General features: G+C 39.5%; 1 protein-coding gene across 1 annotated transcript in view; it reads left to right on the top strand.

Annotated features, from left to right (window-relative positions):
- The window catches only part of si:ch73-383l1.1 (receptor tyrosine-protein kinase erbB-4), a 234,340-nt gene that overhangs the window by 188,501 nt on the left and 25,543 nt on the right, over positions 1-20,296 (top strand). The window contains exons 14-20 of the mRNA XM_048197981.1: positions 5,339-5,432; positions 6,251-6,405; positions 10,524-10,568; positions 12,349-12,481; positions 13,667-13,789; positions 13,884-13,982; positions 14,354-14,539. Coding sequence (XP_048053938.1) covers positions 5,339-5,432; positions 6,251-6,405; positions 10,524-10,568; positions 12,349-12,481; positions 13,667-13,789; positions 13,884-13,982; positions 14,354-14,539 — 835 coding nt within the window. The remainder of the gene's footprint in view (positions 1-5,338; positions 5,433-6,250; positions 6,406-10,523; positions 10,569-12,348; positions 12,482-13,666; positions 13,790-13,883; positions 13,983-14,353; positions 14,540-20,296) is intronic.

Raw genomic sequence — 20,296 nt, 5'->3', positions numbered from 1 at the left:
AGGCTCCGATTCAAGACTCGCAGATCCAGGATCGGTCGTAACCCGCCGCTTTTCTTGGGTACAATGAAGTAGGGACTGTAGAACCCTGACCTCATATCGGCTGGAGGGACCGGCTCTATCGCATCCTTCGCCAGTAGGACTGCGATCTCCGCACACAAGACAGGGGCATCGACATCTTTCACTACAGTGAAGTGGACGCCCCTGAACATGGGGGGACGCCGGGCGAACTGAATCGCGTAGCCGAGCCTGATGGTCCGAATGAGCCAGCGGGACGGACTGGGGAGCGCTAACCAGGCTCCCAGAGACCGCACCAGCGGGACCAGAGGAACCACAGGCGCACCCGCAGCGGGGCAGCGAGGTGGAACGCAGGGACGCGGCCCGGGAGGCTCTCTCTGCGAGGCGGCCCGAAGCGGCGTCACAGTGTGCTGTGCAACACTTACCTGCTTCCACGGGTGGACAGAGGGAGCAGTCGAGGCTTTGACTGCCTGCTGCTCGCTGCTGTCCGCTGGCGACAGAAGAGGGGGATGAGAGTGGTGAGGTTCTTGCCCTCCCACTGCTCTCCGAGCCCTCTTCGGACCCGGAGATAGAGGAAACTGCTCTTTTATTGAAATTTGGGTACCGCTGGCTGCTGGGCCACGGCGGAACAAAAACAGAAGGAAACAAAAGATTCTCCACCCGGCCCTCCTCCGGGGGAAGGAGCGGTGCGGTCACCACCTCCTGTAGAGCAGTCCCCTCCATCTCCGGGTCGCCCGTCCTAGGGCCGCTTGGACTTGGCCTTGCCACCCTTCTTCTTGGGGGTGGCGGGACGGGCTGGGCGCTCCGACCGCGACCGGCTCCACGGCGCCACTTAGCTGGAGGCTGCTGCGTGGGGCGCGGGAGCGGGGGCGGCCGCAGGGGGGCGCCCTCGGCGACGGGCAGTCTGAGGTGCTGCGGGCGGTGGTGGAGCAGAGCTGACCGCCTCGGCAGGATGTGACTGATGGCCTCAGACTGCTTTTGTACAGTCAGAACTGTTGGGCAAAGTTCTCGACCGCGTGCCGAACAGGCCGGTCTGGGACACGGGGGAATTAAGAAACCTGACCTTGTCGGTATCCCTCATGTGCGAGACACAGCCAGAGATGGCGCTCCTGGCCACAAGTGTGGACATGCACGACCCACTGCCGCGCCGTAACCTTCGTCGCCCGAACGCGAGGTCCGTCGCGGCACGAAGTTCCTGAGAACTTGTGGGTAGACCACCCTCGGCAGATCCTTCAGGCCTTGGCCTGAGGACTGCAACAACGCCATAGCGTGTAGGGCAGAGGCAGCTTCCCCACAGGCCTGGTAAGCCTTGCCGGTAAGATCCGACGAGTGCTTACAGGCCCGGGAAGGGAGAGACGGCTCCCCCGCCAGGTGGAGTTAGGGCACAGTTGCATAGCAACGGCCCGTTCCACAGGGGGTATGCGCGTATAACCCTTCGCTGCCCCGCCGTCAAGGGTGGTGAGGGAGGAGGACCCACCGACACGGTTTCGGGCAGTAAAAGGTGCCGTCCACGTGCCAGTGAGCTCTTCATGCACCTCCGGGAAGAAAGGCACTGGGGTGGGGGGCTGAGAACCAGCCCTTGCCACCCCGAGATACCAATCGTCCAACCTCGAGGGTTCGGGACACGGTGGAGGATTCCACACGAGCCCGACCCTGTTGGCGGCCCGGGAAAGCATAGCCATCATTTCCGGGTCTGAATCGGGCACAGTTGTCACTCCCGAGGGAGGCAGCTGCGCCGAATCGTCATCCCCAGAAGCGTCAGGCTCACCCTCCGATGCAGCGATCGACATCCGGTCGTCTTGGGGAGCTCCGAAGGATACGGATGGTACACACCTCTGGGGTGGTCCACCGCGCTCCCCCGGCAGCTCTACTGGCTGCGGAGTGCAGGAGGGATGAGGGTTCCTAGGGGGTTGGTTCCCCGAAGGAAACGCGCTCACCGTGATCCTCAGGTCACCAGTGCCGCCGCCCGCAGCAACCCTCTGAGGAGGATTGGAACGAGGCAGCGGCACTGGGACTCCGCCCCTTTGCAGGAACTGGAGTCTAGACCGCAACTCCGAGACGGTCATCTTCCCACAATGGGTACATGACTCGTCCACAAACGCCGCCTCAGCGTGCCTTAAGCCCAAGCACGCGATACAGCGTTGGTGACCATCCCGAGGCGCCAGGCAACGACCGCATCCAGCAGCACACAAGTAGAACGACATCTTTAAAAAGACGCGAACTACTCGTGTAAGCTCTTTCAGGGACTAACTCTCTCAGTGCCGAAGCACGCAGGGGAAAGCCGCTGCAGCACAGACAGGGAATGTGCAGCCTGTCGTGTGCACTCTCTTTGCAGACACTGCTCTTACCAGCTGTAAGAACAGCCTTTTAGCGCTCTTAAAGCGCACCGTCACCAGCCGTGAAAACGGCCTTCACGCTGATACACAGCTTTTTTTTGCTCAAATAAAAAAAGGCAAAAACGAAAGCAAAGAAGAAAAAATCGGCCCCGCTGCTGTGCTGTTCCTCCTGCACCGGACGAGAAGAGCAGTCAGAGAGAGAGCTGGCTCGTTGAAGTCCGTCTTCAAACACTCGCTCGTAGAAACCACCGTGTTTGCTCAGTAGTTCGGCTCCGAAGCGAAAAGCTGAAGATGCAACGCACCTGCTGCTCATTATATACCCGCGCTGCGAGGCGAGCAGCTGATGCAGATGATTGCATGCCAATGTGCATTGGCTCGTTTAGTTACACTCGAAGTAGATTGGCCTCTCTGGCGAGATTCCTATTCGTCGGTCTGTCCGACGTACGTCGAACGTGACCGACTGAATGGGAACTCAACGCTGCGTCGACTGATACTATTGGGATGCGCCCTCGCAGAACCCAGTGTCTGAGGCACGTGTAACTACACACTATTCATGGCCGAAGCCCCTTTTTCATTCTTTTCTTCTGCCCTGTTTACACATGGTATTAAGATGCATTTTGGTCGATCGGATCACAAGTGGACTACGCTAAATACAGGTGTAAACAGGGTCTAAAATATTTTGAGCTTGTCCACTTTCGACCACTTCCAGAGGTAGCTGAAAACGGATTGCTTTCGTAGTGTAGACGCTCATGTGGTCGAATGTGTTCGAACAGCCACAAAAGACAGCCTACTCTCCACCTACTGACCTAATGCGTAAACATTATGGGAAGCACGCTAGCCAGACAGGATTTAAACTTTGGTTTGGTAAAAAGTTTGGTTTGAATTCCTGATTTCTAACACACACTCACAGCGTTCGGCGTGGCCTTGCAGCTGTCAGAGCAGAAACGTGTGTTTTCCGGTGTCTCCGGTCGCATTCATATGTAAATTGCACAATCGAATTTTTCCATTAGATCAAAAGCTCTGAAAGAAACCCAAACATTTACCCATCCCGTCCATAGACCCTCCCCTCAAAGAAATCAGGACAGAATTGGTTGAAAGTGGACAAAAGAGACGGATTAAAACACCAGGTGTAAACAGGAATGTGCCTCCCTTGTCTACTTGTGATCCGATCGAACAAAACACATCTTAATACCAGGTGTAAACAGGGCATGGCTTGTTGTGAATTAAAGATATTTCATGTCACAAGTGTCCCTGGTCTCTCTTAGGCCCTGTTTACAACTGGTATTAAGATTCATTTTGGTCGATCGGATAATTTTCTTCCAGTCCCCCATCCACCCCATCCACAATCTGAGGAAGGTGTTGGGGTGAAAAAAGCTTGTTTTTAGAGTGGAATAAAACTTGGGGATGACTGGTGTCAGGTTGAGCCCTCACAAGTAGAAGGGCAGTTGTGGCCTAACGGTTAAGGAGTTGGACTTGTAACCCTAAGGTCACAGGTTCGAGTACCGGCAGAAACTTCCACTTCCATACCCACAGCTGAGGTGCCTTTGAGTAAGGTGGGCCGCAGAAAAAAAAAAAAAAAAAAAAAAAGACTGCCCACTGCTCCAGGTGTGTATGTTCACTTGGTGAAGTGCAGTGTACAAATTCCAAGTATGGGACACCATATTTGGCCACATGTCACATCACTTTCACTTGTTTAGTACTGGGGCGGTCTAAACTGAGGTTAGTCCCACTCCTTACCCTGAGAGGTAGAGTAAGCTAAGCTTGATTTATTAGGTCCAAGTAGCCTGATGTTTGGCTCCCTGAGAGAATATTAGAATATAAACTACAGATCCTTCAGTGGATCACTTATTGAATTCTTGCACCTGGGAACAATGCAAGTTGCTTGACTAAAAGTTTGCTAAGAAGTATTTCCTACTAAAGCAAGGTGGTATTTGACTCTGGTAAGCGTAATAGCTGACTGGTGGGAGTGGTCTTGGACAGCAGCATGCCTACTGCATTATGGGTGTTAAAGTTTTCTTGCCTATTTGGCAAAAGCGAAGACAACAGCCTTTTCTCTCTGCTCTCTCTAGTCAGGTGGCAGTGATTTAAAAAAAAAAAAAAATGCCTTTCTAATGGATAGGCAGCCAAGTTTTATTGAAATCCCATTTTGCCAGTGGTGAAGTTTCCCTTTAGAGCTGGTATAGGTAGATGGTAGATAGAAAACTTTGTAGTTAGTTAAGTTGGTTTAGGGCATCACATTAGCACCCATTTTGACCATAAGATATTCCAGTGTGAGAAACTTCAAACTGTGAGTGCTTGTACACTCGATTTCCAATGTTTTAAGATCTTGGAGGTTTCTTTGATCCTCACTCTATTATTGACAAGGCACCATCTTTCCCTGTTTTGGAACCACCTCTCAAAATTTTCCTCTGAAACATGGGCTGATGGAAACGAACAAAGGAAAAGGGTATTGATGGCTCTGCTGGGCAGCTCCTCTGCCGTATCTCCCGCAATCTGAGCTGCCATCTGCTTAGATAAAATTTAAAGAGGACTGTTTGTTCTATCCTCTCAGGCCAGTGCAGAGAAAGATTTTTCTAATTAAAATGCCATTATATTTTCATGGATCTTACTCAGCCGACTAGTGTATTAGCCAAGTTCTTGCCAGTGTGTGAATGTAGTGTCTGTGGTTCAGTTGGCCATGGTTCAAGAAGACATGGAGAATGAGTCGGAGACAAAACAAAACCTGCTGTATGTGTTGTTGCTGAGAAAATACGTCATGTACTTTGACTAAAATATTTTTGACTGATTTGCATGATAAAATAAATTTCTAAGATCATTGTTTACGCATATACAGCCAAATGGCTGTTATAAAAAAAAAAAAAAAAAAATTATATATATATATATATATATATATATATATATATATATATATATATATATATATATATATATATATATATATATATATATATACTTTCTGAATATTTCAATTTGTTTGTATGTTTTAGAGATGTTCGAGAGTTTGCCAATGGATCTGTGTGTGTGGAATGTGACAGCCAGTGTGAAAAGGCTGAAGATAAAACTCTTACCTGTCATGGCCCTGTAAGTAAACCAAGTAAACAGTCTTTCATAAAAATGTATTAAGTTAAAGGCAGAGTCAGTAGGATTCCTTTCCATCGGCTGTGGAGGTGAAGACGACAACTCCCATGATTCCACGCTCATTCACTGCGTCATCGAGCTGTGGCTTTGTTTTGAGCAAGTGACCTCTAGTGGCGAAAATTACATATTGTGCCTTTAACTTTTTTAATTACTTTTTTTTTTTTCAAATCCCATCCTGCATTTTTGAATTTCAGACCACTTGTAAATATACCACATTACAGAAGTAAAATGGGTTGTGATGCCATTTTATGTTGACAATTTTTAGAATACCTACTTCACTGCCCACCAGGGGCATCATTGTGACATTTTTGGATATTTTTCTGCAAATTCAGTTAAGAGTACTCCATTTTGTCTGTTAAATGCAAAATGCAAGTGTAGTTTTTTTTATATATAAACACCAATGAACAAAGCTGTTCGCTTCTTTAGATAACCTGTCTGTCCATCACAATTCCTAAGCTGCATACTTAGCAAACATCAGAGCTGTCAGAGAATGTAAGAACTCGCCCAAGTGTGTGACACCCACTTCAAAATGGGCAATTACTTAGATCAAATATGTATGAATTTGTTTATGTTGTCAACACCGCTATGTGATTTAAGTAAAACTTTAATGAAAGCGTAATGTTGCTCAAACTCACAAGAAAGTACCAAAATGTGATGTGCATAAAATATTCCTGTGTTTCTTTTGGGATAAGCATCAATATAACATTGTAGACAAATTATATTTATAGGTGATTCTCCTGCATTTTGTCTGTATGGTTTAGGGCCCAGATCACTGCGTGAAGTGCTTGCATCTGAAAGATGGACCCAACTGTGTGGAGAAATGCCCTGATGGTCTGCAGGGAGCAAACAGCTTCATCTTCAAATATGCTGAGACCAACAATGAGTGCCATCCCTGCCACCCCAACTGCACCCAGGGGTAAGTGTCTGTCTGTACTATATATGTGTTTGTTTTTTCCTCCAGGCCAGCACTACTAAACACAAAAAGCTTTTTTTTTTTTTCTTTTTTTTTGAAGCCCTGTGATTTCATCATTGTCATGGCAACTGCAGTAATTACATTACAAACATCTTTCCATGTCTTTCTTGCCTTGATAAGGAGCAAGTTATAAATACCATGTGAAGGTAGAAATTTGATGATGTTTATGGCATTTTTAAGCATGGCTTATCCAATAATATTTTCATTGTACTGAGGATGCTATTATTTGATCAAAACTACAGTAAAAACAGTAATATTGTAAAATATTACAATTTAAAATAAATGTTTTCTATTTTGATATTTTTTAAAAAGTTATTTATTCCTGTGATCAAAGCTGAATTTTCAGCATCAGTCTTCAGTGTCACATGATCTTTCAGAAATCATTCTAATATGCTGATTTGCTGCTCAAGAAACATTTCTTATTATGATCAGTTGAAAACGGCTGTGCTGCTTAATTTTTTTTTGTAGAATCTGATATTACCGTGTTGTTCTGAATACAATGATATGATATTTTTCTTAAAAATACATCTGAAAAAATGGGTTTGTCTTATATTCAGGGTCTAGACTTTTACGTGTCAATAACACACCCGCAACAATAGGTGGCGCCAAATGCGTGTGTAAACAAGTGTGCCAACAAATATGGCGTGTCAGAGTGTGATGTTAGAAGATCGAGAGCACAAAAAGACCGTCTTAAAAACACTAACATTAACAAAGAAAAGCTTACCGTCTAAGATCTCGTTCACACAGAATGCGTCTTTGTGTCTAAAAACATGAGACGCATCTAAAATGTTTTGAGCTTGTCCACTCTTCATTCACTTCCAGAGGTGGTCGAAAACACATTTGACCAGATTGTGTTCATAGTGTAACCGCTCATGTTATCAAACATGGTCGAACAACCACAAAAGACGACTACTCTCTGCCTACTGACCTAATGCGTAAACATTTTGCACATTCATCATGGTTTTACGGGTAACAGAGCAGAAACGAAAGCTGCTGCTTTCCATGTTTTTTCCATCATCTCCGGGTGTGTTCATATGTAAATTGCACAAGCTTATTTTGTCCATTAGATTGAAAGATCTGAAATAAAACAAAAACAAAAAAACATACATACATTTACCTGTCCATAGACCCTTCCCTTGAAGAAATCAGGACAGAAGTGGTTGAAAGTGGACAAAAGAGGAAGATTAACCCTTAAATGCATGACTGTTTCGCCAATCATTCTTACATATTCGGGTCTTTATCGACCCAGATCTATATCTAACACGGAAATATCTCTACCTGTCGCGATAATATAAAACTCCTCTGATATTAGAGTAACAATTACAGAAGAATAAAATAAATCATATTTTGTTACCTTTTGGAGCTTGAAAGGGCTCAGTTTGAGCAGATGTTTTATGCCATCCTCACTGTCCTCGTCAGAGCTCATTTCCCAGTAAATTCAGCAAATAATGGGCTAGTTTTATGTTTGAGGTCACGAATATGAGCCCATTCGCGATCTCAAGCGTATTCTCAAAACTATATAATTTTCAACATCTTCAAAATCAATATTTCGATCGCTAACAGCTTCACCAGATTCATCCAGTAAGAGTTACAGTCATATTTGATTGCGTTCAGTACTCGCTCTGCAGTAAATTGCTGAGCCATTTCATGTTTCTCTTATTATTTTGTTTTCTGTCTAAATGAGTCGTCACTTCAGCATTGTGTTTCAGACATTGCCACCTTGTGGAATAAAGGTGAATTGCACTTATTCCGTCATCTAAGATTCAATTATTGTTGTGCAGAAAAAATATATGTACACTCATACACACCTCGGGTCGTTTGCGACCCTATACAATTTTTACAAAAAATGAATACAAAAATAGGCATTCTTTTATAAATTTATGATTTTTTTCTTGTTATATTCTTTATAATGAATTGATTGTGGAATACCAAGAAGGTTGATGTCTAACTTTAAAAAATGAACAAGGAGGAGGGTAGTGAATGACGTCCCGGGTCACTAAAGACCCGAGGTATGCATTTAAGGGTTAAAACACCAGGTGTAAACAGGAATGTGTCTCCCTCATCTACTTGTGATCCGATCAACCAAAACGCATTTTAATTCCAGGCGTAAATGAATAGAAAGTTTAAAATTCAAAATATTCAAAAGTTCACTAGCCCTGCTCTAGGCAATCCTTTGCTCAGTTTCATCTTGGAAATCTCTTCTGCATTCATTTAAAACAGCCCAATCTGCATGTAACTATCTAAACTTTAACTGCCCAGTGGAATGACAAATTTGGGTGCGGTTCCACAATCCTTCAGTGTCACGTCCCGTAGATCTGAGGCAGATCATACCGCACATGGATACACTAGAGACATCACCCAGTCTGAGCCTGTTTTGTTCTGGTCTGTCTTGGCTCTCAAATCAAAGCTCTTGCGATGCTCTAGGACACCATAGCAAAGCCATTGCGATCCCTTCATCTTGTGGGTGACAGTCATTGCCGCTGGTTACTGTCAGGCGTGGGCTCTTCAGCACTGTTCTCTATGATCACTGAACACAGTCACCACCGTCACAGTGCTCCAACATGCCTTATCCCTGTATGTAGAGCTCTGGAGATGATTCCAGCTACTAGTGCTAGATAGAGGATTAGGAAGATCAACGGCTGACATGGTGCACATTTACTGTTCAAAAGATTGGGCTCGGTTAGATTTTTTAGATGATTTTGAAATGCACCTGCATTTTTTTCAAAAAAATTACAGTAAAAACATTAATATTGTGAAATATTATTATAATTTGAATAGGGCTGTCAAAATGTATGCGTTAACGCATTCGATTTTTTGTTTTCGTTTTAACGCGCTAAAACTATTTAACACAATTAACGCAGCATCTGTTTTTTCCATCATAATTCGGATAGCATTACATTACATTGATCACGCTCTTATTCATGCAAATGCTTTTAAACCATTCAAGCTCCAAAAGACAAACAAGAACACGCTGTCTGTGATAGCCGAGTCATGTGACTCGAGCCCGCCAGTATTGAGTTCTTTTTCACGCTTGAACAAACAATAACACACACAATTATGCCAAAATGCCCATTTTATTGAGTATCCTCATAAGGGCAGTCTTAAATGAGTTAAATAACATCTTAAATGAACTTAAAGATGGGATGCGCGTCAGATCCGCATCATGTTCGGCAGCGGCAGCTCTTAAAGTGACAGCAGCCTAATAAACCAGTTACTGTGACAATGTCTGTCATTAATGCTCATCAAACAACAAAGGTAACAGAGACAATTGTAGCTTTAATAAGGATTAATCTATAATTAATTTATAATTTATGCAGTGAAGACTGTAAAGTGTTTGATAACTTTATTCAATTTCTGTATATTTCCTACTTGTTAGACAGGTAAATATGACATTTATTATAATCGGTTTATGTGAAGATTGTTTTAAGTTCACTTAAATTGAAAGTTGTTATTTTTTAAAGCCTAATAAATGTTGAAATTGATAGCTTTCAGGTATACTATAATGTTGAATGTCTATAATTAATGTTTTTCTTAAAAAAATCAATTTCATAGAGACATCGGTAGCAGAATTAGTATCAGTGATACTGGACTTTGTTCATAAAAATATGTCTTTAAGTTGTTTCTACGTTAATTTGGAGAGTAACTGTGAAATTATTACAATATAAATATATTTAAAAATCTTTCTAATATGTTGATTTGCTGCTCAAGAAACATTTCTTATCAATTTTAATAACCATTTATTTTTGTAGAAACGGTAGTTTTTCAGGATTTTTTGATGAATAGAAAGTTCAAAAGAACAGCAGTTATTTTACATATTGTTTTTCTAACAATGTAAGTGTCTTTACGGTCTTTTTTGATCAATTTAATGTGTTCTTGCTGATTTAAAACAACAACAAACAAAAAAAAACTAAAACAGTAGTGTATATGTGACAAGGTATTAGACCATATCATTATCATCATCATCATCATCATCATCATCATCATCATCATCATCATGTTTAGTAATCCTTATTGTAGTAATAATATTTTAATTGGTATTTTTGTTCTGTTTTGTATCACAGGTGTACTGGACCCCGGATTCAAGATTGTATTGGGATGCTGGACAGGTAAACACCTGGATGTTTTCCTCATCCTTTTTTCCCCCCAGACTTTTCAAGGCACTGGCTTCATATATATATATATATATATATATATATATATATATATATATATATATATATATATATATATATATATATATATATATATATATATTAGCGCTGTCAAAATAACGCGTTAATTTCGATTAATTAATCTGAGAAAAAAATAACGCAGATTAATCCATTCCGTATTGACCTTTGAACCTGGAGCCATTCTCGTGTGCGCGAGCTCTCCAGGTTCAAAGCGAGTGTCTTCAAAGTAAGCACCGTCTTTGCACTCTCTCTACCTCACACATAATAATCTAAATCAACTGACACAATGCTAAATGTTCATAAGACCGAATCCATGTTTCACGAGGCGCATTCGGAGAATGTTTTTCCTGAATAACCGCTGGGTGTGAATAGTGCTCAAAAAAACGTCACCTCATCTTCTCTGACAGGCGCCCTGCACGTGCAGCTGACATAAACCACACTTTCAGTAAACAAAAAGAAAATCCTATCCAGTGGTGAAGTGGTTTCTGTGTTGACAAATCTTTTGCGATGTCCTAATAACAGTCGCGATTCGCACGCAATGAGTCAACGTCCGCTAATGTCCGATTCGCGACCTAATGACTCATTTGAACAGATTCATTTTAATGAATCATGACAACAACTGATCTGTCCACACGGTCTATAATGAATCATTTACTCGAACAACTCTGAAATGAGAACATAAGTGTGCTTACCCCATTTAGCAAGAGTGGTTAGTAATATTAGCCTTAATAATCCACAGTATTTTCAGGTTATTTAAATGACAATGTGTAGTAAAATTAGGCCTACCTATAAAATCAGTTAGTTTAGACTGGAGTGAGGTGAAACCAGAACAAAGCAAGTTGTTGTTAGCTAGGTGCATTCAATTGTATATGGTAGAAAATTATATTATTAGTTAATATAACTTCTAAATGCTACTTTTTAATACTTTTCACATTTAGCAAAAAAGCATCTTCTCTTAAAGCTATAAAGTCTTTTTTTTTTTTTTTTGCAAAGAGGGCAAAAAAGAATTACAGTGAGAGTGACGGGTACTTTATTGTCAGTATCGCTCGCAGATCACGTGGGTAGGGTACTTTTTACTGTTTGTGTGGATAAACATTTCTGTCACCACCGAAGACCATTTTTGACCCAGGAAAAACCCTGCATTGATTCATTTGAATTGAAATATTTAATACTTTCACAGCAAAAATTATGTATGCGATTAATTTAGATTAATTAATCACAGAGTATGTAATTAATTAGATTAAATAGTATATATATATATATATATATATATATATATATATATATATATATATATATATATATATATATATATATATATATATACTAAGAATCAACTAAGTGTAGTTTAAAACAGTACAAAATCTTTCCAGGTCATTTTTCACTTGAACTTCTCATATTTGTTGTGTATAGAGTGTATTTTGACGGTGTGATCATTAGGTGTTATGATTTGAAAGAACACAGCACTATTTCTGAAAAAGCAGTAGGCCTTCTAAAACGTTAACACTTTTTTCTTCACTTGTTTTTAATAATATTAACAGTAAAAGAATGAGACAGCAAAGTATTTTTCAGTAGAGCTATAATGCCATTTTCCTTTAAAACAATGCATTAGATACTCAAAGTTGAGCCCTTCTCAAAATCTAAAATGAAAAAACTGAATTTTTAACTGAAACGGTTATATGTTCTATGTTTTACTCCTTGTGTTTTCCTCCAGGACTCCTCTGATTGCAGCTGGGGTGATTGGGGGGATGTTTGTGTTTGTGATCGTGGCGCTCGGATTTGCTATCTTTTTCCGTCGGAAGAGCATCAAGAAGAAAAGAGCCTTACGCCGTTTCTTAGAAACAGAGGTGAGAGCTAAAAATCTGCCAGTGTTTAAAATGAGTTCGAATAATTTGGAGAGCGGTGCATTAATTTGATAAACATGATGTTAGGAGAAACAGAGTCTAAAAAAAAGAAATGCAGACAGAAAGCCTGGCCAGTGAATCTGGTGTTGTGGTGCATGGATGGGTCTGTGGGGTCTATAGACAGTCTCAATTTTCCATTTGAAAGTGCTTCTCTCACTTCAATGGCGGGAAAACTCAAATGGAATAATGGAGATCATTTTCAGATCCTTAAATTGGAACGCAGGAAAGTACTTCAAAATGTTCTGCAGCCAGTGTGTCTGTGTGAGAAATAAAGTTTAAGTCAATATTATGGAATCTGCAGGTGTGTTTGGGAGTGTATTGCACCAAATAGATCTACTGTTTCGAAATCTACTTCTTGCAGATAAATCCAGTGTTGCAGTATTATTTCTTTTGACAATATACTCAATATAAGGATTGTTAATAAACTATTTATGTCTGTCCATAGCAACCAATTTGACATTAGGATGTTTTATTTTAATGGTGGTTCTGTCACCCATATAAAAGAGTTGAAATCTAAGGAAAAGTATAGCAATCTGAATTCAGAGGACCAGAGCATACGTGCAGGAATATATGGATGCAGTAACTCACATACTGTAGATAATGAGGTTCAAGATCCTTGAAGTTAAAAGAAGTATTTTGAACTGAATACATGATGAGACGGGAAACCACTGCAGAGTCATATGAACAGAAATGTGTACATTTAAGAAGTCTAGCTGTTTTGTTAAAAGTTTTGTAATTTGGCAAAGGTTTTACTGCCTAGGCAAATGAAGACAGATTAAGATTAAGACTTACATATTTGCATTCCTTTGTGCTGTTTTTTCAATTGTTTTTCTATGTAAACGTGCACTAGATGGACATCTTTAACCTTTGCATTCGCATCTTGCATCTTTTGCAGTGTTTCATTAATGACACGCCATTCTAAAAATGCAGCGCTTTTAAAGTTAAATAGGCAAAACATTACCAAATGAATACATTTGTACATGATGACACTAATGAAATCATACAGAACGTGAGTCCATAATGTTGCCAGCTAGTGGCTGGCAGATGAAACTCAAATAGAAATTGTAGTTATGTATGAATTTGTGATTGTGTCGAGTGATTTTGGTTTTGATTATGTGTTTTGTGCAGCTGGTAGAGCCTTTAACACCGAGCGGCACGGCACCCAACCAGGCACAGTTACGTATACTGAAGGAGACGGAGCTCAAGAGGGTCAAGATCTTGGGAACAGGAGCCTTTGGCACTGTTTACAAGGTATTACATTCACTTTCATGATTCATGTGTTCATATGAGTTTTACTTGTTTCCTCAAGTTCTGCTGCTTCATCTTTTTTTTATATATATATAAGGGAATCTGGATTCCAGAAGGGGAAACAGTGAAGATTCCCGTGGCCATAAAGATCCTCAATGAAAGTACAGGACCTAAAGCCAATGTGGAGTTTATGGATGTAAGTAATTTATAATTAAACCTCACTTTACTTTTCACTAGGAATTTACTAGGATTTTACTAGAACAGTGCAAATCAAATAACAATAATGTCATGAATTGCATGCATTTTTGTATACATTAGACGAACAAGCTCTTGCTTTTGAGGCCTTATGGGCTTTGAGATTATATCTTAGCAACCTGCTAACATTAAAGGCAGCTGTTTGTATTGAACACAAAACAGGCTCATTTTGCATTTCATTTATGTAACTGAATCATTGCATACAGTAAATGTACTATTGGACCTAGAGTTCACATAATGTATAAGGATGGAAATGATCCAAGGTGTTGATCAAACTAGTGCATTTCCAGTGTTTCTATGTTTGTCCACCAGGAGGCGCTGATCATGGCCAGCATGGAGCATCCTCATCTAGTGCGTCTGTTGGGGGTCTGCTTGAGTCCCACTCTTCAGCTGGTGACTCAGCTCATGCCCCACGGCTGTCTGCTGGACTATGTTCATGAGCACCAGGAGAACATCGGCTCCCAGCTGCTGCTCAACTGGTGCGTGCAGATCGCAAAGGTAAGAGTTCACGTGAGCCACTGTATTTTTGCCTTTGTCTGAAATAATGCATCTCAACATACCCTTCCCAGAGTTAATTGTAAATGCAATATGTACAATGGTACAACTTAACAAAAATGTGCTTTTCACTATTCCCATAGTGTATGGGTGCAGAAAAATAGATGTTTTTATTGAACATTGATGGAGCAAAAAAAAAAAAAAATGATATTCAGCATCTAAATCTAAGCATGTCATGTCAGCAAATGGAAAAGTCAGCCAGCTATTTATTATCATGTTAATTATTGTGTCTTTTACGGAAGAGGATTAGGGCCAAGCAATAATAAAAAAATAAAATCATCTCAAGATTAAAGTTGTTAAATTTTGAGAAAAAACTAGTTTAATTTTGAGAAAAAAGTCAAAATAAAATGTTGAGAATAAACTCATTAAATTATGAGAAAAAACTCATTAAATTTCAAGAAAAAAGTCGAGATAAAATGTTGAGAATAAACTCGTTAAATTTCGAGAAAAAAATCATTAAATTTCGAGAAAAAAGTCCAAATAAAATGTTGAGAATAATCTTGTTAAATTTCGAGAAAAAAGTCGAGATAAAATGTTGACAATAAAGTCATTAAATTACGAGAAAAAAGTAGTTAAATTACGAACAAATTCGTTAAATTATGAGAAAAATGTTAAATTTTGAGAAAAAAGTCGAGATAAAATGTTGAGAATAAACTCGTTAAATTATGAGAATAAAGTCATTAAATTATGAGAAAAAAGTCGTTAAATTATGAGAACAAATTCGTAATTTAACGAATTTGTTCTCGTAATTTAACAACTTTTTTCTCATAATTTAATGACTTTATTCTCAACATTTTATCTCGACTTTTTTCTCTAAATTTAACAACATTTTTCTCATAATTTAACAAATTTGTTCTTGTAATTTAACGACTTTTTTCTCGTAATTTAATGACTTTATTTTCAACATTTTATCTAGACATTTTTCTCGGAATTTAACGAGTTTTTTCTCTGAATTTAACAAGTTTATTCTCAACATTTTATTTCGACTTTTTTCTCGGAATTTAACGAGTTTTTTCTCGAAATTTAACAACTTTAATCTCGAGATGGTTTTATTTTTTTATTATTGCTTGGCCCTAATCCTCTTCCGTAGTCTTTAGCCTCAACAGCAGGGGCACATTTTACCCCAAATTTTACATATTCTCCCGTTTTTGAAAAACTGTTGCTTTAATTATCTTGACCAAAACTGAAAAGACCTTTGTCTCAAAATATAGTCGATAATTTTATCGATTCTCATTTGCTACATGAGATCAAATTAGTGCAGAATCAACTTTGCATCAAGGATCAGCCAAATTTCCATGTGCATCATCCAAAGCAGTTGTTAAAGGATTAGTTCACTTCAGAATTCAAATTATCCTGATAATTTACTCACCCCCATGTCATCCAAGATGTTCATGTCTTTCTTTCTTCAGTCCAAAAGGATTTTAAGGTTTTTGAGGAAAACATTCCAGGATTTTTCTCCATATAGTGGACTTCACTGGGGTTCAACAGGTTGAAGGTCCAAATGTCAGTTTCAGTGCAGCTTCAAAGAGCTCTACATGATCCCAGACGAGGAATAAGGGTCTTATCTAGTGAAACAATCAGTCATTTTCTAAAAAAAAAAAAAAATTATATACCTTTTAATGACAAATTCTCATCTTGCACTGCTCTGTGATGCACCACACATTACATAGTCATGTTGGAAAGGTCACACGTGACTTAGGTGGAAGTACCGATCCAGTGTTTTACAAAGTGAACGTGCAAAGACTAAGTCAAACGGCCTTTACACAAAAAAGGTAAAACAACGATGTCGGATGATTTTGAAGTTGGAGGAGAAAATGAGATGGAGTTTTTCGCCCTACCGTGGTACGACTACGTCACACGTGACCTTTCCAATGTGATTACATAATGCGTGACACATCGCAGAGCAGTGCAGGACAAAACAATTTCTTTTTGACTGAAGAAAGAAAGACATAAACATCTTGGATGGCATGGGGGTGAGTAAACTGAAGTGAAGTGAACTAATCCTTTAAGAAAAGTCCTGAGCTGAATTTTTTGTGCCATCTAGTGGTTTAAAAGAGAATAAAGTCAAATGCACCTTTTATGCCAGTATATATATATATATACTGGCCGCACATATCTGCAGGCTGCTGAACCACTAAACTCTTGTTGCTTTGGCTCAGTCGGGTACCACATCAAACACAAGGACATTCTTAGAAGTACTTGGAAGGAAGAAGCTCTGGTGTCTCATGCGTCAAATGAGTGCAACTGCCCCCCACCGTGTTTAAAGAGAAAATCTTCTTTCTTCAGCTCTGTGATTGAAACATTATGTAATGGACTGGTGTATGAAGGAGTTCAGGAAAAATATCCTCAGCTATCCAACAGGCTTTCCATTTTCCTACTCCGAGGAAGCATTGCATGAAATATTCATTTATCGTTATTTATCGTTCATTCCACCCATTGAGCTGTGGTGCTCAAATAGTCAATGCAAGTTAAAGTCCAGTAAAGAAATCAATACTTTTAATCAGTAAGGATGCGTTAAATTGATAAAAGTAACAGTAAAGACATTTATAATGTTACAAAAGCTTTGAAAAAGATAAATTCTGTTCTTTTGAACTTTCTATTCATCAAAGAATACTGAAAAATAAAATGTATCATGGTTTTTACACAAAAATATGAAGCATCACGACTGTTTTCAACATTTATTATAATCAGAAATGTTTCTTGAGCATCAAATCATCATATTAGAATGATTTCTGAAGGATCATGTGACACTGAAGAATTTCAGCTTTGATCACTGGATATAAATTTAATTTTAAATTATATGAAAACAGATTATTATTATTATTATTACAAATCTTACCGACCCCAAATTTTTGAACGAAAGTGTATTTTTATGCAGATTTTAGGATATTGCATTAAAATGCTGGATCTAAAAGCCGAGATGTGAATAACATTTGAAATGCTGAAACGCTGCTTTAGACATTGAAGAACTTGTGTGAGACAAAGCATTGATAGTTAAAGCTTTAAAAGAGAATTAACTATTCAAACTGAGCAAATTTAAATGATTTAATCATCAAATATATATTGTGTAATATTGCCCTGTGTGTTGACTAGTGTGTCCTCGATCAAGAGCCACAATCACTGCTCAGTTTGAGATTGTTTACCAGCATGTCATCTCTTAGAGAAGCTAGTGAGTTTGAGGTCGAATCTGTGTCTGATTTCTCACCTGCTGTCGTCCTCAGGATAATAATCCCTTCAATCGTCCATTAGATAACCCTGCTGTGTTCACCCAGTGACCTGTGATTCCCGCCCAGTCCTTTTAGATCTTGGCGTATCATAAAGAACATGCGTGTAGTGCGAGGGCATGGGCTCCTCCTCCTGCTGTGCTCCTGGAGAAACTGGAGTCTTATTTTATTGTGAGTGAATTTCCAGACCTGTTGCTTTCTCACGCCTAGACCTGGGGAACATGACAGCTGAGGTGAAAAGAGAGTTAGATACCAGGGAGAATGATTTTGACGGCTGCAACGTTTCAAGATGTTTGAGTTGGATAGCAGTATTTTCATTGTCTGACTTCTCTCTTCTGGTTAGCAGCATACAGGATTAATGTCATCTTTCATTGCATTGCTCATTTGCTTTGCATCTTTTGTCTGGGAATACAAGATCGGAGTTAGTCATATAGTGTGAACGTGACAAATGAGAGTTCCCTGAATATGCATTACCCTTAAAAACATCATTTAACTCTCTGATGCATGATGTCCAATGTGAAAGCCCATTTCTGTGATATATCTCATTGTTTTTACGTACATATTTTTTTTTTACCTTCCTGATTTAATATACAGACATCAGGGGTTTAAATGTAGAATAGTTAAAATGGGATATTTTTGCATACGCTGGCTTACTTCAAAATCATAATTACGAATTTGATTTGGCATTGCAGTATGAATAAAAGAGGGTTATAACATTGTTTCTAACATCATTTACCTCTCTATTGATAAAGTATGTGTCTGTGGTAAAGCTCGTTTGCATATTTCCAAGCTAACTTGGCATCAAATGTGATACCCTCCATCAGATGATGGGTGTCATTTGAATAATTCCCAGCATTCAGCATTTCTCTGCCAGGAAAAAAACAATGCCAAAATTAGAAATTAGAAAAGAGCTAGTTTGCATCCATTTAGACTATTAGCTTATCATGTTCAATTCTTTCAGTATATCTGAAACAATGCACTGAAGTCACTGAATATTTCCATCTTGCTATTTTTTTTTTTGTAGCAACACACTAAGACACATAGGGCCAGATTTACTAAACAAGGCAAATTAGCGTGTTGCACAATTCCAAAAAAAGCGCTAATGGGGAGTGGAAAGTTCTGCATGTGATCTACTGGCGACACGCAAATTAAAGAATGCAGTTGGATAATTTCCATAATGACCAACACAAACTACCAAGAGCAGCGCAAATCAGCGTTTGGTTTAAGACATAAAAAATGGCACAAATACCAGTAAACTGACTAGCGCAAACCTTAGTAAATCACCTTGCATGATTCATTTAAATACTCTCCTCCCATAAATTTTGCATTTGAAAGGGAAACTCCTACAAATGCATATGCAATAAGGTCGGCCGCAAAAATAACCCTGTCCATGCCTTTTCAGCACTAAGTAGTATAAGATGACATGTAGTTGCAAAGTTACTTATAGTCAGTAGAATGTCTGTTGGGAGCATCAAAATAAACTGTTAGCAGATATTAAGCAGACAGTCGACTAATACTTTAATGAGAGTTAGTTGACATGTAGTTAGTAGAATGTTTAAAGTGGACCATCAAAATAAAGTGTTACCAAAAGATATAATCAAATGAGACCATTTTTGATACAGTGAGATTATAGATAGATGAAATAATGTGAATAATATAGCTCAGATCATTTTTTATTATTATGGCAGACTAAAACAAAGTTGTGGTGAAGAAGTGTTCTGCATCTTTAAAACATCCTTTAATGCACATATTGTTTTCTGTCTGAGCGAATTCCACTCAATGGTGGTGCAGCAAATCCAAACCTCTTTTTTGCCTTTTCTATCTTGAATTCAATTTGGATGCATTGTTTGTTAATAAGCCTCTCTGTTTATTTCTTCTTCTGTTTTTAAATAACCTTTTAATGCGTGTGCTGTTAAAAGCCAGCATTCAGCTTTTTCCATCCTCTCAAACAATCCCTAATCCAAGCTGAATAAGCACTTTCTTTCAGCCTGCTGATCACTCTGGAAAATGCAGGGAGCCTCTGAAACCCTTCAATTACAGCGAGGTATCCGCTGCACTAATAGATGTATGGAGTTTGGATTTGGGGGATTGAAACTCTGATTGGATCATTCATTTCAAGATGGTTAACTATGAAAAGAGCTGAGGTGTCCTTATCACAGATTAGAGTGAACTGGGCTAATTCAAGCCGCCTGCAGCTGATGGGACTCTGTGCTCATGAATGATTCAGTAATGTTTGCTTTTGAAGATGTGGGCAAAGGAAGAAATCTTCATCCAGTACTGAAATATTTTAATGCGGATGTTTTCCCATTCAGTCATCTGATTTCAGTCTCATAGGACTGCCTGGGATTTAGCCAAGTGTGCTTTAGCCCGCTATAAATAGTTTGTTGTCAACGTCTTTCTTACTGTCTGTCTTTCATAACACATTGGCTTTGAGATTTTGTCCATTTTCTTACTTTTTAAACAAGGTGTATTTCTT

This window comes from Megalobrama amblycephala, linkage group LG7 (genome assembly GCF_018812025.1).
Source record: "Megalobrama amblycephala isolate DHTTF-2021 linkage group LG7, ASM1881202v1, whole genome shotgun sequence".
NCBI classification, from domain to species: domain Eukaryota; kingdom Metazoa; phylum Chordata; class Actinopteri; order Cypriniformes; family Xenocyprididae; genus Megalobrama; species Megalobrama amblycephala.
This window is presented reverse-complemented; position numbering and strand designations above follow the sequence as displayed.